The following is a 20641-nucleotide window of genomic DNA, read 5'->3' on the forward strand; positions in this document are numbered from 1 at the left end:
GCTAATCGTATTATGTATTTTGTTTAGCGATAGGTTCCATTATTTTATATGCTTGGACATAAATTTAGACTTTCTTATATAAAATCAATACTTAAATGATCGTTTGACTGGCTTTCTAGATTATCAGGTCATTAGTTAAGTGGACGCATCCCCGAGGAGTGCAGTGAAAAAATAAGACACAGTGTCATAAATAGCCTGTTTCCATGGCAACCCCCCACTGCACACGCTTCAGTGCTTGTTTACGTTGTTATGACATTGACAACTTGGCCATTTCTCAGTCGATCGTTGTTGTGTCGAGACAAAAATGTTCTGGGGGACTAGTCCTGCGCTAGATTTGCAAGAGGAGTATTTAAAACATGGAGACGAAAACTCGTATGAGCTCAATTTCCTAGTTATCGGTGGCTGTGATGCGCGCCATCTTATTAAGACTCTGTCCCAAGCATACCGCCATACGAGGCGTTACATGAACATATTTGTCGTCGATGGTTGTCCAGAGCTCATTGCCAGACAAATTCTACTAATGTCCCTCGCTTTGGAAAGAACGACGAAATGTGGTCTACTCGAAAAGACCAGGCGGTTCTTGGAAGTATATGGAAACATTCTACTTCGACCTTCTACCTCCAGGTATTTATCCGCCAAAGCACGTCAACTAATTGGCATGATTACTAACACTGAGTACATGAGCTGCCTCCTTCCGTGTATATCGATAGATCAGATGAAATACCGCGAAAGGGACTACATAGAGAATCTATTCAATTTCTGGACAACAGGAAATACAAATCAGTTTAACGCGTGCGAGCTCTGGGAGCATCGTGTGCGACACAGTCTCGGCTTGCGATATGACACCAGAGCTGGTGTTTACGACTGGGACTATCACATGCGCCTGAGAGAAATAGCGAAGCAAATATCTTTTCAGGAGTATAAGCATTTTAGGGAACATGGAGTGCCATTTACTTGGCTGGAAACGGAGGTATGTCGGCCCAATGTTACATTTGCAGCTGGTGCGTACAAATGCGGAGAGAGATACTTGCATCGCGGATATCTCGGAGATATTGTGACGTCTCCATACATCGCGTATGGATTGGATTGCGAGGATAAGGATATGTTACGTTCTACTCAGGGTGCTAATTTTAAGAGAGCGACCGATGTATCGGAGCGTAACGTTATGCGGATGCTGTACGAACTTGAAAATCGACAAAAGTTTGATGTTAATTTGATGAACTTGGAGGATGAGAAGAATTTGGGTTTGGTGGTGATGAGCCAGATCGACGCCAAGATATCTGAGAGTGTGCCTGAAGCACCTCTATTGCTTAGAGAAGACCGCGATACTTATATTAACGTTGATTACGGTAAGGTTCATTTTCTTTCTCTGTCTGCTTTGGATCAGTATCCTCACAAGCCTCCCTTTCAAGGCTTGTTCCATGGGGTGTTCGTTGGGCAGAATATGCTCCCACGCGTAAAGCCTAGCGTATGGTCAATGGCGAGAGATGATGCCGTGGTAATTATGGACACTCGTAAATATTTGGTGGAGTTCTTGAAGGAAGACGTAAAAGCTTTCGGCGAACAAATACAGCAGGCCGCGGCGACAGCGCAGTGCGACAAGAAATCCACATTCGATCCCGAAAAAGATGACTTTGCCAAGTTTCTAATTAGAAGGAAAAGTGAAAGTACAGATGTATCTGTGTAAAATTAAATGACTTAACTTGAACGTTGTTTTATTAGCTTTAATATAAAAATATTTCTTTATTTCCAGATATATAAAATTATTCGTTAGATTTGTTAATGTTACTATATGTTTAAGTAAAATGTATTTATATTAAAAGTGATAGAGTCAGCAGGAATAATTTGTAATACCGGTGCAATGACACGAGCACACAGAAGATACGCTTATAGTGGACGTCTAAAATCTGGCAAGCGTAGTGATGAGATTAAGTCTCTCTATGTTCTCTATAAGATGTTATTTGTTTGCAGCTTGTTCACAGTTCTGTATGGTTGAGGATAAATAAAACAACTAGATAAAATTTGTGTTCATCTATTTCCTTTCATTATTAATATGTTACATTCATTTAATAAATCATATACTTTAATATATTTACAAGGACCAAAAACAAAAACGGAAAATGACACAACGTTTCAACGTTTTTTTTTGTTTCGTTTAAAATTCGTATTTTTATATTACATAATATCGCTTAACGTTTATATATCTAATTTAGTTAGTACGGCGTGTTCTACGACTGAGTTATCGTCACCTTAAACAGAATAACTTATTGAGCATTACTTTATCGCATATCTTAAAAGTCTAAGTGAGTTTTCACTACCGAAACACTCCATATAAACATATAGTCGTCCCCTACCTCCTTTGAAAACATCAGAGATAACAATATGTTTTTTTACAGGTGCAACAGCAGTAGAAGCCGACGGTTAGACTTTCTAACTTGCTTCCTGGTCTCTAAACCTATCGGGCAGTTTTACATAAACCTGAGACTTAGGGTTTAGAAGCCTCTTTAAATGACTTCTAGGACAATCATAATCATTTCATACATTACTCTACAATCGCTTCCGAAGTCATCATTAACGAAACAGTATTAAGATTATGTTTTAGAAAAAAAAACAAAATGTACAAGAGTTTAAATAAAATCTTATCGAGATAAATTCTATTAAAGGATGCAAAAATTAAGCCAACACATCAAGGTTTACGAAACACAGTAATTTAAAATACAGTAAATTAACAATTGTTTTCACAAAATCGTTATAAATTAAATTAGCATTGGCTAATTAGTAATTAGTACAAATTTTCAAATTAAAACTTTGACAACTTAATGTGCGTATTATATATTTTCATAAATAAAAATGTTTCTAAAGTAAAATTTTAAGTACGAACAAGTTAACAATCAAATAAATTAGTTTGACTCAAATAATGTAACATTATGAAATTGAAAAAGTAACAAACATAATACACAAAATTAGTTTAAAAAAGATTTAGTAAAATAACACGAACTAATATTATCCATATGTGCGTTCACTTCTACCCATTCTTAAATCTACAAATCATATTACAATATTATACAGTCAAATATCATGACATCAGTTGGTGCGATACAAAAGCCCTCGGTGACGATGACCCGAATCGTTATCGGCCGACAGCGGGGCGCGGGCGAAGGGTTTGTCATAATAATTCTTCTAAGGACCCTAAGCGCGCCCCGCGGCAGCCGGAACACGGCCCTGAGCAATGGCGGTGTACGCGCCGTCCGCAATTGACGTGTTAGGCCTACGTACCATCTGTGCAGCTTCAAAATCACCCTTACGGCTCTCGTAATACGGGCCACGAACGCAGACGGGTCCGTACGACCAGAGCGCGCGCACGCGTCGCCCGCCGGCCGGCGCTCCCCGCGCACCTCTTCGCAGTTACTGTCACTTGAACGATTGGTGCCGTTCGACCGCAATGAAGGTTCTTCTACAAACTACTGAGTTGTCCTTTACTAAATGCAAGCTTGATAAACTAAGTAGATGAGTTTTCTCTTGTGAGAAATAAATCTACAGAGATACTTTTGCCTACCTATCTAGTGGATTTCAAGTGATGATGATGATAATGATGATGACCAAGACCCATACCAGTCATTATATAGAATAATAAAGCTTGATTAATATAAACAGTAAGATACATGTTCAATAAAGAAGTTACGACTAATGTCATCTATGGATATGATTAGTTTGGAAAGTCACAACATTAGGACGAATTGAGATCATTTTTATTCGTGGATAAGTATGAGATGAAGTGATGTAGAGATAGATTACAATTACTTATAATGTAAAGGACAACGTCTCTTAATTTAATTCAAAAACGATACACTTTTTCTAATCACATCATTAACAGGCAGTGTTGTGTCGTTAGCGACGCGAACCCACGAGCGGCGGGCGAGGCGGAGCGGGGCGGGGCGGGGGCGCCGCGCCGGCACACAGTACTGATCACGACTACCCTGTACTGTACGCGTCAATATTATTCAATTCTTAATTATCATAACGAATATCTAATGGGATTAATTTATTTGAGAGCCGACGCGCGACTGCCGGACGTAGCCGGATGCAGCCGGACACAGCCGGACGCAGTCGGACGTAGCCGGGCCCTGCCGGATGCGGTCACTATTCAATACGTTAACTGTACTTTAACCTACGATTAATATTCGTGGCGGCGCCACCTAGCCTAGCGTAACTCCGAATGGAAACAATAACCTCCTAATTCGTTCACAAACAAACAAACGTAAATTGAACCATAACACTTCGACTCTTCACCTTTCTATGTTCTGACGTAAATTCGTTTCAGAGTCAATACAATCGTAAACATCATATTTATTATTTATATAGTGTATATTTTGGTAAAATTTCAAATAAACTTTATTCACAATACTGAATCTATTTAGAACTTGTGTACATTATGGGCTAGATATAAAAATGTCTAGTGCACGGTGTGCGAGAGCTAATTTGAGAAATTCAAAACTAGATTTACTATTATGTTATTTTTATTGTTTTCTCCTTGAGTGAGATCTCGAGCGATAAATTGGTGTCATTTTTACCCTTGAAATGAGAACGAGCTCTCATAGACTGAAGCTTTAAAATATTAAATAGCGTACATTACATAACGTTAAATATCCATATTACAATATATCTTGTATACATATAGAAATCAACAAATTATATAAATAGTTGTAAAATTAAACTTTATTGTATGCGAGTAATTTTATTATCTAACAAATTTTAAAATATAACGACATTCAACAAAAGTGTTTAGAACGTTTTTGGATTACAACGTCATGTGACACATTGAGCTCAGTGTGCGAGCACCCTAAGCGAGGCGCGGGACGCAACGTACGGGGCGGGGGGCGCGCGGGCTGTGACTCCGGGACGGATGCGTCGCGCGCGCCCTCTGCGCCCGCTCACAGCGCCGCCGTCGCTACCGCGAACGTCCGGAAACTTTAAACTAAATGTAGACTCTCACAGTTCAGTGACGCGGCCGAGCTCGTCGCGGTGCTCACCAAACTGAGACATTAAAGCTTCGCTTAGGGTTACATTTAGCTCAATTTGTTAATCGCCTATCTAAATGGGAAGCCACCCGAGCGGTGGGCGCGGCGGGGCGCGAGCTCGGTCGCGTCGCACCGCACAACACTTACGCTACGTCCGTACAATGATGATTTCCTTAAAGCTACTTTAGAGATGCAGGCCGCGCCGGCGCCGCACGGACCCGCAGAACATATAATAAGAGTAAAGCGTATCGATTTATGGAACGAATATAAACATTGTAAGAAGGCGCGGGCCCGGGCGGCGCGGGCTCGCCTCGCGGCTACACTAGCTTCATCAATATTATATTTTTCAGTCATATTGTTTATATATGTGCATTATATTTACAGTTCACCGAAATACGTATTGAGAGGCGACGCTGCGTCGCGCTCTAGGTGCGGTGCTAACGGGCTACGTGTGGCCGGCGGGGGCCGCGGGGCGCGGGGGGTCAGTGGTTGTACTCGGGGAAGGCGGCGGGCGCGTGAGCCGGGTGGGCCGCGTGGGGCCCGTGCCGCGCGTCGGAGCTCTCGCTGCCCGCCGGCGAGGGGTAGTACTCGCGCGCCGCCACCGGCACCGCGTCTTCACTCGCCCACCGGGCTAACTGTTGTTGAGCTTGAATAAATTCATCACTAGAAAATGATAGAGAAGAGGAAGGGACAGTGCAGGCGCGCGCTCCGCGGGCTCCCGGGTCTACGCTCCCCGCGCCGCTAAGCCAATTCTCATTTATTTACATTCATCTGTAATCTATTCGTGGTCAAATGTAGACACATTACTTTTTAAAATTTTCCAATACTTTCGAATTTCTTAAGAGATGCAAGATTTACTTATCATCCTCTTATTTTTGTTACTGTAATTTTTGATAACTTTAAAATTGTTTAAATAAAAAATTTAGTACGTTGAAGAGTTAGACCGTGGAGCCCGCCGGTTAGTCCTAGCACAGTGTCTTGGTGCTGCAATGAAAGTGGTAAATATTATGTTGATATGTCATTAATATGTTTTTGTAAGTGGCAGCGAACTGAGATGGATTTTAAATATGCCAACATCATGACAGTGGCTTGTGCGCTATAACATAGTTTTACATATCCATTTAGCGACTATGAACTTTACTATTTACTAACTTGTTGGGACATATATTATGACTCGACTATAAATAGCTTTTCAAAGGCACATCGTGTCTGGTGTAATTTTTATTACTTTGCAAGAGAATATAAAAAATAATAATAATTATAAAAAAGTGTTTAATGCGATGCTCACCTCTCGCTGTCTGGGGCGTCGCGCAGCCGCTCCGCGTCCGCCGTCTCGTACAGCGCATCGTCGTCAGGGGGCGCGCGCGAGTGCCCCGCGTGCCCCGCATGCGCCACGTGCCCCGGGTGACCCACGTGCGACCCGTGTGCCCCGTGCATCACGGCCGTCGACGGCCCGCCAGCGTACATGCCAGGGTGATGACGCGCGCTGCCGCGGAACCGAGGGTACGCGAACCGCGACTCCTCCTCACCGACGCGACCTCGGCAACGCCTATAATTATGTGTGCTTTTAATAGATGCATCGATTGTTGATCAAAAATTGTAAATAATTTATTCGTTAAATATTTGTAGATACCGTTCAAAGTAAAACATAAAAAGTACTTCTGACATGAATGTCCAAGGATAATCATGAAAGATTGGCATACACAACAATGTTTTACAAAAGCATACTCACGCGGGCACCTCCCCCGGCTCGATCCTATAATGTCTGTCCGCCTCCGTTTCCGACATCCGTATGTCCTCGGAGCCGGAGGGGCTCATGTGCCGGCTGGAGTGGTGTTCCAGCTGCCGGATCAGATCCTCCAGGTTCCTGATCCTGATTGGCCCGCACTGTGGTGCCTCGTCCTCCTCCTCGTCGCCGGCTCGCTGACGACGCAACTCTGTCTCGTGGATCTTCTCTGCGCTGGGGGCGCGCTCCCGCTTGTACTCGTACTCCTGCAGTGCCCGCAGGTCGCCCGATCCTACCGCCACCTGCCCGCTGGCGCGCTGGGCGGCCGCAGACTTCAGGGCCACGATTATATTCTCGTGGTAACCGTTTAAGTCCTAAAAGAAATATGTTTTTATTTAGTAGATACATTTTAAAGTACTCGTAAATCAATAAATTCGAGTTAGGTGACTTAAGTTCTACAACTACAGGATCGTCAAACTTACTTTAAATTTATACTCCATATCAGCGACAGCGCCCGAAGGTTCTTGTCCGTCGGACTGCGAGCCTGCCTCCAGCTGCTCCGACTGGGAGTCGTCTCCCCATTTGTCCTTGCCATCCACAGCTCCATAGCCATGCTTCTTGAGGATTCCTTTTTCCGGAAGCTTGGCCATTGAGTTGGGTGCTACGTCTATGAATGCTATATCTTCTTCACCTAGAAATAGAAAAAAAAAATGGGCAATTAGCTATTTTAAGATTTAAGCCCAAATATATACTTTTTTACGTTTCAGAACGTAATTATTAAGAAGTAACATACCTGAATGCGTGGGCTCGTCCTCGCTGCCGGAATGAACTCGCTTCATTTGTTTGTGATCTCTGCAACATAGATAATGTTTTTGACAATAATTATATTCAAAGGTAAGAATATTTAAACGGAAGGTTTGTGTAGGTATAATACACAAAAGCGTAGAGCGCTCAATGAAATGAAATGGGCAATGGCATAATGTATGAACAATGGATGTTCTCTCTTGGAAACTTTTTACCGTGAAGCCAACGTTATCCAGTATACTCAAACTTTAATTAATCGAGTTTACATTTATTGTATGCCGTCTCTAGCCCTCCGTCTCTTTATGGCATGGCTAAAAGTCGGTGCCTACTACTATAGGGTCTGTGCCGTGCCATGCTTAATGCTTTAAGGCGACGTACGCATTGAGGGGTCAGCCGTCCCGCTCGCTTGAAAATGACTGCAAACTGTTTCTTAACCGTATATTTTGTTTGAATAGAAACTGTCCCATTGGACGTTAGTAACATGTAGAATATTACAATTTCATCGATTCTTGGTACAAACTGGACGACTGACTGTGTTCAGGTTTACCGCACAATGCGCAGAGGCCGTAATATACTTCATCCTGCATTCTGTCATCGTCTTAACCGATCTACTTACGGGTATCTACTAGTACTGCCTGCTCCCGACATATGGTTTCCATGTTTGAAGATCACGCGCTGAGAATCACCGCGGCTGAAAATTTCAAGGCTTAAAATGATCTATTCCTACATACTAGTACTATGTTAAAGCCTAAGTTTGCAAACCTAATGCTACTCGTGTGATATGGTAACACTGTTTGAACAGGGTTCTGAGATACAGCTAAGTTCCATTCTACGTTTACTTAGTGAGATTCATTGTACTGTTTCTCTCACTTTCGTCTATTCCTTATATTAATATATTTACACAACCTCGAATAATTAGTTAATTAATTTTAAAAAACAGTTTCCTTTTTTCAATAACTTTTTCCTCACAGCTTAGTGCTGATTTCTATGTTTTCAAATATTAGAAGAGTTTAACATTTGTGGCATTATAATTTAGGTTTAAAGACAGTTTTTCTGTCGTGTGTGGTTATTTTAATTTCTATCTTTATATTACTTTTAGTACCAAAATCTTAAGTTGAAGTATCAAAGAAAAATCATCAATTTATTATTTTTACCTAGAACTGTCGTAGTGCTATAGTTACGAAGCAATTTTGTCAAATGATATGTAAGTAGGATTGTATCGTAACGAATTCACTAGTATATACTCATATGCAGGTTAAATCTAAGTCAAATGCAATTAAGAAAAAAGTTTTCATGTATAATACAGAGAAATATGTACTCAAAGCGTGTCTTCTTAACGCGTAAGTAAATGTGTGAATGTGCTCGGTCACACTAAAAACTGTATTCAATGAGGATTTCAAAGGTGAACTAGTCAATGTGTCAACCAAAGCATTCTTAAGCTCAGTGAAATAAAAGCGAAAATCGTGTGAAAAAAAGTTGTAATAGAGCGGTGAGGCGCAAGAGAATTGCGGCAAGCGTCGACATACCTTAAAAGATTTCTGTTTGAGAACACCAGATCCGTTTAGAAGAGGAAACAATAATTTAATTTTGGGAACAAATTAAACAAAGGATATTTGTAAGAAATAAACGTGTTTCAGCACAACATAAATGAAGAAAATATAAGATAGAAAAAGATAAAATAATCAGATAAGTAACAAGTCGTCTGAAACTCGTTTAAAATTATCAAGTTGGCCGTTAGAGAGAAGTTGTGAGTTGATATGAAAAGTGAGAAATGTTTTGTGTTAAACTGATTTGTTTATTTTAAAGATGTAGAAAATATATTTAAAGATAAAACGTAGAATTAGTTTAGATTTAGATTGAAAGTGTTAAACATGGTTAACGGAATTGGAAGTGAGACAGGGGATAACGTAAATTTAGATAACAGGAGAGTTATGGCTGATGTCATACCTGAATGTGTTGTTAAAGGAATGCATTTTGCCGCCGTCGAGGGAGATGTCCTCTTGCGAGTTGTTGGACGCGGTGGAGCCGGCGGGGAAGCTCTTGCCAAGGTTAGGTTTCTTGACGTAAGGCGGATCGTACTTCGGCAACGTGCTCTTTTTCCTGATGCAGGCGTGGCGTGGAAACGCACACTCAGATCAATCGATTACGTTTATAACATTGAGCTAGTTTTCACCAATGAAAGGGATCGAGAACACCTCCAAATTTAATAGGGATTTGATTTTGTAATTTCGATTTTAGTTTTCGTTTCCAAAGAGATTTCTATTCAATTTTCAAAATTTTGAATTTATTCTCTGAGATAACTAAAGCTGATTGCCTTTTGTTTCATCGACATACCATCTACGGGAATTTTCTTATTCACATCCTCCTTAACCTTTATCCAGTTAATGGTTATTCGTTGCATTAAAACGCTTTTCTTTTTTTGGTCCCAGTAATATTCCACAAGTTTAATAATAAATTTAGTTTTGTAATTTATTTACTCACAGAAACATGTAAAAGGTCTTGTGATGAAATCTAGTTTTTTTTTTTAATTCAGAATATGTTAGAGATGTTGTAATTCTTCATAATGGTCAATTTAAAATCAAAGCATTAAGACATTTTCCATTTTAATCTTTGTTAATGCTATATTACAAAGAAAATCAAGTCTAAGGCATCAGCTTTCGTTTATCTTTGGCAAATTTATTCAATAATGTTTACTCTTGTGTACTATGAAAGATTTTAATACAATTTTAATAGTTTATCTTGTAAATTATTCTGAAAGTTAGAATTTTGATTGTCCATAGTATTCAAGAGTAACATATGTTTAATCAATTGCGAGGCTGGCGCTTTTGGATATTTTAATCAATGTAAAAATTATTGAAAGATTTTGAATCTGACTACATGTTTACTTTTCGTTTCATTCCTCATGGGAATTAATGTCGAATGGTAACATAATCGTAAGATTGATCTTAGCTTAGTGATTTCAGCGTCTTTCCAGTAAAAATGTTAAATACGAAGTAATAGATGTAATTCTTTAATATGATTGTAGGTAAAATCTATTCGCTAATGCTACTCATATCATCAGAAGATGGACGTTCTCTATTAAATTATGAAAAATTATACTGAACATAATCTATCTAAATGAATGGAAAGAAACTTCTGATGATATCTATTTTTAATTTTTTTAATGGAAAGATACAACTGATACGTTAAATACAGAACATCAGGCGTAGCTAACTAGATAGACAGCTGCATGAAAGAAGATTCCGTGCATCGCACATTCGCTTCTCGTGCAAGAGTTGATAGATATCGGTGGTGATGTTGAGAGGTGATGGTCGGTGAAGTCAAGTCGAAGGATCTATATCTTCTCTCTGTTCCATATTCTTTGCAACATGTACATACCTCAGCAGTGAAGGTCAGAGGGACGCGGTGTCACAATAACGGTAATTTTGGTTTAATAATCGCGCGAGGGAGGCGGGAGGCGCGGGGGACATGGGTGACGGGAAGATATAGATGCGACCGCGCCGCCAGGAACCGGGGGGCGTCCCGGCGCCCGGGGCCCGGCAACGCGGTCGCCGACCAAGAAAGGAAACGAAAACGAGTCACAGTTCACATAAGCCAATGCATACATCCAAGAGCCCAGAATCTTAAGGGTTTGCTTCGAGGTGTCGCTCGAATACGACGTGGAAAGCCCCGTAGGCATGCAGCAGGCGACCGGGCGGCGCGGCGCGGCGCGGCAGTGCGCGGCGAGTGCGCGGGCACAGCGGCGCGACGCCCGGCCGCCGCGGACGCAGAACCACAGATCAAATGCAGTTGCACCCGCCGACTAGTTCTACGACCACAACGCAAACGACAAAAATCTCCAAATAACCAAAACATAAACTCAATCGTCGAATACGAAAAAGAAACACCAACGCTAACGTCTAAAATAAACATACAAGTATACGAAGGTGACGATTTAAATTTCTCCTTAAAGACTACCTTTGGTCTGTTTTCTGCTCACTAACCTTAGGCACAGGGAGAAGTTTTTGTGTACTACGACTGACCTGTAGCAGAGAGCGCTCAGGGCAAATACTATGAATACCCCCCCTACCACAGACATGAGCACCGCCACGAGGAATACCGTGTTCGAGCCGTGGTAGTTCTCTGCGCCCAAAGAGAAGGTTCGTGAGTCGCGCAGCCGCTGCGGTCGGTGAGCCCCGGGGGTCGGGGCCCAACGAGCGCGGGCGGCGCCGGCGGGCTCGCGGTCGTGGCCCCGCGGTCCGTACAGTGCGGTGCGGTAACATACGATACGATGCGATACGACACGAAACGACAAAACCATACGACACGACGTTCACAGCGCGACAACACCGAGATACCGGTTACCTGAAGCAGTACGCCATCCAGGCGAACCCCACGAACACGGAGAGCACGACCGCGAGCAACATAATGACCATGTTCATGGTGCTCATCTTATTCCCCTCGTGCACACCTGCAAGAGAGGGGTCCCGCGCGTTAGTGCGCCGGCGACGCCCGCGCTCCACCGCGCATTCCGAGCAATGCCCTGCCCACACTTACTACTCCAAACTCTATTTCTCAACAAGTCTTACTCTCATAAAGTTTCATTAATTTGGAAGAGCAGTGCTCGAATATGGCCAATTGCATTTTTATAAGCAGTACAAAGTAAATACAGTAGGGGAATAGTACAGACAGACTGACATACACCTGAAATCATAACACAGCAATTAGTAGACGGAGCTGCAGATCGGTTATGAGTGATGGTGACCACAAATAGTGATGTTTTTTGAATCCAATGAAGTATTTGAATTCAAAAGACATTTTAACAAAAGAGTAGCTCCCAGAAATGAATATTATTATTACGTTTGAGAAAACCATCACCCAAAACCTCTCGAGAAACCTGAAAGTAAAAAAGCAAAAGAAGAAATTAATAAAGTGTTAGAGAAAACAGAAGAATATGCAACCAAAAACAATTTATAACAGGGTTTTTTAGAAAGCGACAGTAGTGTAAATGAAAATAGAAATAAAAACAAAAAATTGGCCAAATTTCAAGTTGACAAGAATAGAAAGTAGATGTTATAAGTATAACTTATATTCTAATTATTACTGACTTTATATTTTAGTCTAAATTTCTGTTACTTAATAGATGAAAAAATTTAAACAAATCTCAAAATTTGTAATCAATGAAGAATATAGTTTTAAAACCTAAACAACATTTTCCATTTTTATTAAATTTATTTACACTTTTTTTGTCTCAACTGGGAATCGAACCCAGTCGTCGCAACAACACTATGATTAACTTCGTCAAATATATAGAGAAATTTTAATTTTGTCATTAAATATAATTACAATTTCTTTTCATGTATTAACATGTTGACAATCAGAAACATTTCTAACTCTAAATGCCTCACTCAGAGACGTTAACAGTCTCCCTTTATAAAGATTTAGTGACCAATTAACGAAACTGAGTAAGTAATATCGATTCAAAAAAAAAATTTTTTAGTCAAATAATCAAATAATTGAGTTTTTAAAATGTTTCTCAAATTCCATTTGACATCTAGTATTATTGATAACACAAGTATTTTAATTTGTTTTTAAATTGGTTATGTATTATAATAGTTTCGTGAAATAGTACTGGTGTTGACTCACCATATGGCGTCTCTTTCTTAGTCATGTTGTAGGCGGTCTTGGTGGTGTTCTCAGGGACGTAGGGCGCCGGCGAGGGCGGCAACGCGTCCGGCTGCGAACAGTCCGGTCCTGTCCAGCCGCGGTTGCACACACACTTGTTGGCGTTGGAACACACCTGGAAAGACAAATAAATTAATTAATTAAAAATAAAAGTATTTAATCCGTTCCCTAGACCACTGCATATGGCATATGAGAACTCGTTTCGTTTATATATAAATATTGTGAATCGAAAATTATTTTCGAAACATGCTTTACAAATGTGTCCTTAATAACATTTTAATAATATATAAATTGTTGTTGAAATACAAAATTAATGTTGGCGAAAATGTTTTGTACAAATTAAACACAAATTTTCGTCAATTAGTTGAGGCGTTGGCCGGAAGCTTGGCTTGCGAAATGTTTTCGTATTACAGAAATCAGTGGCCGCTGAAATCGCTTATAGTGCTCGTCGGCCCCGGACAAAGTTTAATTGGTGCCGAATTAAAACTTATATATTCCCGAACTTCCGTAAAACAAGGCAGGGTCTGTGTACCACATTTATACGCACCGATTGATTCATTTGTTTGTCCGATGATTTTATAATGATAATTATGTAATTATTCATAAAGTTTGGTAAATTCATTATTTATCTTTGCTCAATTAAAAAATGATATTCGAAAATTGATGACGTAACATAAAATTTGTCTTTAGCTCGGTTCGTTATAAATAAATTGAGATTAATTTCCGGAGCCAATTGACATTAGATATTTTGCTTGTCAACCTCTTTCACAAAGAAGACGTAAATTCTGTTTGCGGTAAGATAAGTTTAGAGCTAACTTATTTTACTTAAATTAAAATAAAATGTCTAAGTATAAATTAATCTAGCTTCAAGACGAGCAAAGTAGTGCAGGGGAATCTGCATCATTCTAATTAAAGTATTATGGAATGCTCTTACACTTGGTAAGACAACGGGTTTAAGATATTAGCTTTAAGGATAAAACTCATCATACCTGGATTTGTCTTGGAAATAAATTACGACTTGGAGTTTTATATTCACAGAAATTTTTTATCTGCGTAAATTTTAAATTCTTCATTTTTGCAATTTACACGGATGTCTTTGCATCTTCAATCTGCCCTTATCCTTACGGAGGGTCGGTACGGTATGTACTTCTCCTCCATACATCTCTATCAGCCGTCATAACCTCTTTCACACAATTCATCCATACTTTCTTTGATCTTTCTCTACCTTTGTAGGCATCACATGGAAATTTTTGCATGGATAACCAAACATTTCTCAAATCAATAATATCCAAACTTGTGTTAAAACGCAACCACCCTCGAAACTTTGCCGTTGTGCGGCCATTTTACTAATTCAATACGAGGTGCTAATTACGAAGTAACAAGTATGTTAGGGACAGCGGTGTAGAGGACAGTAAAAACATTTATTCCGTGCAGGATAGGGGTCTTATGTGACACAATAAATGTGTAACATTTACGATTTGAACTGATACGAGACTTGACTTTGATTTTAAGCAGTTTTATTAAAATAACTTTTAGCGATCTCCTTTTGTATTTTCCGTTTATTTCTTAATAAACCAGGATTTTTACACTTAATGTCAGGAGGATTGTGTCTTTTCGAGGTTTCAGTGTGACGTCTTCATCCAAAATGATTTGACTGATTTTAAGATTGTCCGGAGTGTCTTATGTCTTAAGGCAGTCTTCAGTGTAGTTTAATTGTTATTTAAATAAATAATTGCTTATAAATGAACATTGTCCGATGTTATCTCGAGGTCGGTCCAATTAAATGATAATAAATTTAAACTAGGGCGCTGGTTAGTTTGCGGCTCGGCCTCGGCTGGCACCTTTGCTACACGGATTACGGTGTGGCGCTGTGGTCGCTAAATTGTTTAGCGGTCGGCGAAAATTAACGTCTTAACTACGACAATCTTCTGATCTGATCTCCTGGTACACGTTGTTAGTAAAAAGGAAGAATAAATAACATTTTATAAGGAAAAGATGTAGGACAAGAAAAAGAGGAAATGTCATCTTTTTGTACATCCCTTTCGCTTCCATTAAAGGGAACACATTTGCAAATCTCCTTACTTGATACAAATATTAGTTCGTCACACAATAAAATAATGTTTTTACATCTTATGATTTTGTTTTGTCAAGTTGCTTGTTATAAAGTGTACTCACCCCTCTAGCAGAACACTCGTGGTTGTTATGGTCGGTGGGGCATTTGGTGTGGTCGATGTAGGGGAAGATGGAAGAGCAGGTCTGGTTGACGCAGACGAGGTTGTCGCCGCACGGCGTACCGTCACGCACCAGCCCTAGCGGCCCGATCTCCGAGTGCTCGGGCAGACCAGTTGTAGCCCTGGAATTGTTTATACATAAGTAATGAGTATTAAGAATTTTTAAGTTCAACCGGATCAACATACTATTCCTTCCTTTTATTTTTACTTGTAATCTATACATAATATTACAATTTGTATGTCTGTATGTAAAATCGAAAACGAATCCTATATTATAGCCTACTTTTTAAATGCTGTGCTGATGAAGTTGCTGGTGACCGGTATTCAAGAGTAAATGTTTGACTGTACTCACTTGCATTCATACTCATTGCCCTTTATGGTGATGACAGTTCTGGTGTAGTAGTCGTCCATGCCGGGCACCACGGGGTACCGGTTGCCGAGCTGGCACTGCAGCGACCCACATCTCACGTTCCTGAACACGCAAAAGTTTATTTTAGTTATCATGATCTTCTAAATTGAAGGTCTTAATCCAAAAAAACTAACAAACTTTATAGAAATCATTTGTGCCTTGCATACAAGTTAAACATCCACGGAAGGTCCCGTAGATGCTAAAATTATCAATAATATCGATTAATCTTAATCTGTTATATTTAGCCGTTATACAATTGAAACATGTTACACTCTTTAATCGTCGGTCTAATTATCAGGCCGAGATATTTTATTATGTTTTGTAAATAACTTTACATATCATGTAAGGTGATGAGGTCATAATTATCAATTCTTATTACAAAATACACTCACTCCATGTCACATTTGATGTAATGTCCATTGCTATCCTTTCCGCAGTGGCCAGTCACCGCTCCTTTAGTGTTGGATTGTTCGAAGCATTCCTTGTCCGCGCCGATGGTGCCAGGACCCCAGATCCGTTCACACTGCAACGACAGCGTAGGACATTGTCCCGCAAAGCAGTACCCCTTGCCGGCTTCGCAAGGTTCTCCATTCTTCCTGTGAGCGTCGACAGGACAAGCTCCTGAGAGCCCTGTGCAGGTCTCTTCCAAGTCACATTCGTTTGAGGATTCTCGACAGACGATGCCCCGTTGTTTTAACTAGAAGAGACAAAAGGTAAAATGTATAAGAAAGCTTTTTTACAAATTGATAACAATACTTGAGAAACTCAATATGATTTTAAAAGTTAAATCAAGTTTATAATAAGATAAACTCAAAAAAAGAAAAAGTTTTACTTATTAAGGCTGACCCTTAATAATCTCTCTTGAATCCTTTTTTCAAACGTTTAAAAACAGAAAAAAGGGGTTCATCCTTTAAGTACTTTAATATAAAATTTTCAAGTCGGTATTATCTCCATCAATTATATTTAAAATAAAACAGAAAATAGCTTGAGCAATTAAATTTAATATCGCGTTACTCATTTTCGATGAGCGTCTGAAATATTATACGCCATTACGAAATTGATTTGAATACCAAATTATTGTTGGCGATGTCAATTTAAATAAACAGAATTTAGAGACAAAAAAATATCTCGAGGGACGACAAAAATATTTGCGAAACAATTTTAGTTATTCTTCTTACGAAGAGAGTAATTCTGCTTTGATCTTCTTAGTTATTTTGTTTTTGTCATGGTTTATGAGAGGGTCGTAATAAAAATGTAACGTTAATACATTGTACTAAAAATACCTGGATATTGTATAATCTTTTTTTTTTGGTCTCTGGATATGCTGGGTGGTCGAAAACTGTGTAATTTACCTGACACCTCTCGCAGCATTCGCCGGACGCACACTGCGCCTCCTTGGTGAGACGGCAGGTGAAGGGGTCACAACAGGGGTTGAGGTTGTGGCATTCCGAAATGGTACCACAATCGCATTCTTCGCCTTCATCCAACCGTCCGTTGCCACACTGACGATGTACCACCAGCTGCACCAGATAACAAAATGTGTTATAATAAACGTCGTGGTGTTAACAATAGAGGGCGCTGTTCTATATTTGTGAATCAAACAAAACATACAACACCTTTACTAAAACAAAACGTATCCCACGTTCAACCCACAAAGGCCTATAAAGCCCGCCCACATCTCGATCTAACTTTATATTCGCGGGCAACGACGAATGTCTATATATTTCGAAGCGCCTCTATTGAATTTACATTGCAATTGAACGCGCCGCGTCGATCGTGGATTGAAGGCTTTCAAACGCGGCCTTGAACACGTGTAATATAGAAAAGGGGTGCGTGCCTCCGCAGCCAAAGAAATAAAAAACACTCTTTAAGGTACAATCATCTGCCGATAAATATGTATATGCCGAATCGAAGCGAGGCGAGGCGTGCATTAGACTGGCACAGGGCTGTCAACGAAACATTTCTAACATTCTGATATTAAAGTGAACTGTTAATGCAGTCTACATCTTTCGCTTCTTTCAGTCCTTGCACGGCGCAACTGTGACACATTTGCAATTTTAATTGTTCTTATAGAAGAAATACATACAGTATTATGTTAACGTCAAGTTAACTTAATACCGAAATCGTACACATAGTTGTGGACTATATGACAGTTGAGAGGTAATACTAACTTGTGTTACAACAGGTATTGTGTTATATCTACAGGTAACGTAGTCAGGTTTGCCAGCCCTAGTTGTGTGCTATGTAAATTTATTCCAATAAAGTGGTTCGGTCTCTCGGCGCCTGTTATTATATATTCGCGAACAAACTGATAATCCGGCGCGCGGCCTCGCATTAACATAACTTTTATTAAGGAAGAGAGGCCCGCAGACAAACAATGCGGTCTCACTGATTAATTTTCGAGGTGGAAATCTGTTTTGCATTCGAATCAAACGCGCTAATGATTGAGATGGAACTCGAAGCCGCGGTACTTCGACACGCGGAATTTGAATCGGAAAGTTTTCCTTGAATCTTGACTTCTTTGTTATACGATAATGGATCTTATTGATTTTATTGTTCCTACATTCAAACAATAAATTTCAAACAATATTGTTTTTTATTTGATGAAATTGTTTTAAAATATGTCTGATGAGTGAAATTAAAATATTTCGTTTCTTTTAAATTAATCTATTATTTGCAATATAACATTAAAACCTAAATAAATACAAGCGTGTTAGAATTGAAACTTAACTTTGCATTGAATTTTGGTTAACAAAGTTCTTAAATGGATGTCGTATTAAACTAAACTTTGATATTGTTATAAACTACCGTACTATAAATTTGAAAGCTATTAAAGCTAAAAGGATTAAATTCGATTTAGAGAAGAAAATATATCAGCACTTTAGATTTTGCATATCGGACTCAGGTCTGGCTTAAGGCCAGGATATTTCAAGATAAATGGCGTCTGAGGGCTAACCTCTTTTTACTGGACATCGATACTTACGTATACGATAAATAGGTGTGAATAACATTTTAAACTTTTAACTTCAAATTGCAACACATTTATAAATTAAATTGTTTGACATCACGACAAAGTACAAACATGAAATGCTTATTCTTTGTATTTTCTTAAACCATTTTTATATGAAACTAATAATGTTTTAACTGGCGTACTCACATTAGTTTGTTTACTAAACGACACTTAGTATTGCAATCTATACTAAGGCATTGATTATATGATCACTGCAATGACTCCAGGACAGCAATAGGTAAGATTTATAGACTGTGGCGAGAAAGTAACTTACCTCGTTGGGTTTGTTGAGCAAACATAGTCCTTGTCCAATTCGCAGTTCATTGATGTAGTCGTTCTTTGAGCAATCAGAGAACTTGTACGGCTGTACGTTCTCGAGGCCGACGATGGACTGCGCCATGATGCAGCCGTGCCAGTCGCGGCAGAAGCATTGCTCGCGACCATCATCGTGGCCCATGCCTGCAGGTTGTTTAATGAATTTTAAAGAACCATTGGGGGATTAAGGAAAGAACTAAGCAGACGAGGTGTCTTTAGCTACTTTCAATACCATTTGAATTCTTGTGTTGCACATTTTAAAATCACTTAATGACGAACATAGAAGATACCATCTATATTATAGTTATTACTTTGTTAAAACTTACTATTGGCGAGTAAATTCCCTTCGTATTAAAATTATGCAAAATAGAACTCCTAAGAGTCTGTAGAAGAGTTTTGTTACGAATGTCTCCACGTTACAAAGTATCCGTTGAAGTCTGTACCGATATTGTGTCCGATCATATGTGCCATGGTGCCGGCGAGGAGGTGCGGCTCGTACGTGTTGGTGTCCACTGAGATGCCCACTGACTTCGGCGTGCACATTGTGTCCGGCACAGAGATGCCTGACTCGCCGCCGGGAAATGTCAACCCTCTGAAAATAGGTATAATTTTTTAAAAGCGCAAAACACACGATTCTACGTAAGTAGGAGTAGAGTTGTTCTTAATTTAAATATCTCGTCTTTACTTATAATTTTGAACTCTAAAGTCTAAAATTAGATTTTTTTATGCAAAAAAAACTTAAAGTTTTTTCTTATTTAAATTCGAAGTTGGTCGACGTTGCTTGCTTACACCAGAGTTTGTAATTCAACACATAAAAGCGAGGAACACATCAACAACTGAAATTAAATTGCCATCATGTTGAAGTCGAATGTTATTTTGCACTAATTGTAGATGTGATGAAGTTTCTAGTCGAGTTGTCACTTTGAATAGGAACAATGAACTGCAGACTGTTAGTTGCTTTTGAACTGGAAGCTGTGTGTTTTAGATACCAAACAAAAAGAGCATAGTTAATTAAGCTAACGAGCAACTTGCACTGGCTAAGTATGAGTACACTATTCAACAATTTTGTTATACAAAATGTCATAGATTTAAATAAATGTTTATAGAAACCTATTATGTCTGTTCGAGAATACATTGTCATATTTCAGTCAATTACAACAAAGGTTTATGAAATGAAAAATAAAATAGTATCGACGTCACGTCGTCTATTGATAGAAGCCTAATAAAAATTCATTTGGGATTGCTTTTTTTTTGGGAAATTCTATCAATTTCTCTATTAAACCAATGACTAGTCTTCATCTAGTACTGAAACCTTATATTGAAAATAATATTAGCAATACAAATATTACATAACTCTGATATTAAAGTAGACGAGTATTTTTATACTTATTTAAAACTGTGAACCAATATAATAAAATCCGTAGATGTCCGTTTTATTTATCCGTAGGCGTGGCGCTACGAGTT

General features: G+C 39.3%; 2 protein-coding genes across 4 annotated transcripts in view; one reads left to right on the forward strand and one right to left on the reverse strand.

The window, feature by feature from the left end:
* The first annotated feature begins 263 nt into the window (after positions 1–263).
* Dnaaf3 (dynein axonemal assembly factor 3) lies at positions 264–1687 on the forward strand. Its single transcript, XM_013326609.1, has one exon. It carries the CDS (start codon positions 305–307, stop codon positions 1685–1687), a length of 1383 nt encoding a protein of 460 aa, XP_013182063.1. The 5' UTR covers positions 264–304.
* A 1330-nt stretch (positions 1688–3017) lies between these two features.
* mmd (disintegrin and metalloproteinase domain-containing protein mind-meld) overlaps positions 3018–20641 on the reverse strand; it is a 188931-nt gene continuing 171307 nt past the window's right edge. For 2 of the 3 annotated variants that reach the window (XM_013326783.1, XM_013326782.1), the window contains exons 11-26: positions 19621–19769; positions 19137–19321; positions 17205–17372; positions 16245–16549; positions 15796–15915; positions 15388–15565; positions 13174–13327; positions 11532–11670; positions 9496–9648; positions 9075–9086; positions 8165–8239; positions 7538–7596; positions 7227–7435; positions 6751–7118; positions 6307–6567; positions 3018–5681 (exon numbers count right to left, since the gene is read on the reverse strand). In XM_013326783.1, the coding sequence (XP_013182237.1) occupies positions 5501–5681; positions 6307–6567; positions 6751–7118; positions 7227–7435; positions 7538–7596; positions 8165–8239; positions 9075–9086; positions 9496–9648; positions 11532–11670; positions 13174–13327; positions 15388–15565; positions 15796–15915; positions 16245–16549; positions 17205–17372; positions 19137–19321; positions 19621–19769 (2716 nt within the window). In that variant the 3' untranslated portion in view covers positions 3018–5500. The remainder of the gene's footprint in view (positions 5682–6306; positions 6568–6750; positions 7119–7226; positions 7436–7537; positions 7597–8164; positions 8240–9074; positions 9087–9495; positions 9649–11531; positions 11671–13173; positions 13328–15387; positions 15566–15795; positions 15916–16244; positions 16550–17204; positions 17373–19136; positions 19322–19620; positions 19770–20641) is intronic. The other variant, XM_013326784.1, reaches the window with a different exon arrangement.

The sequence above is a fragment of the Papilio xuthus genome, unplaced genomic scaffold, assembly GCF_000836235.2.
Source record: "Papilio xuthus unplaced genomic scaffold, Pxut_1.1 DF828780.1, whole genome shotgun sequence".
Classification (NCBI taxonomy): Eukaryota; Metazoa; Arthropoda; class Insecta; order Lepidoptera; family Papilionidae; genus Papilio; species Papilio xuthus.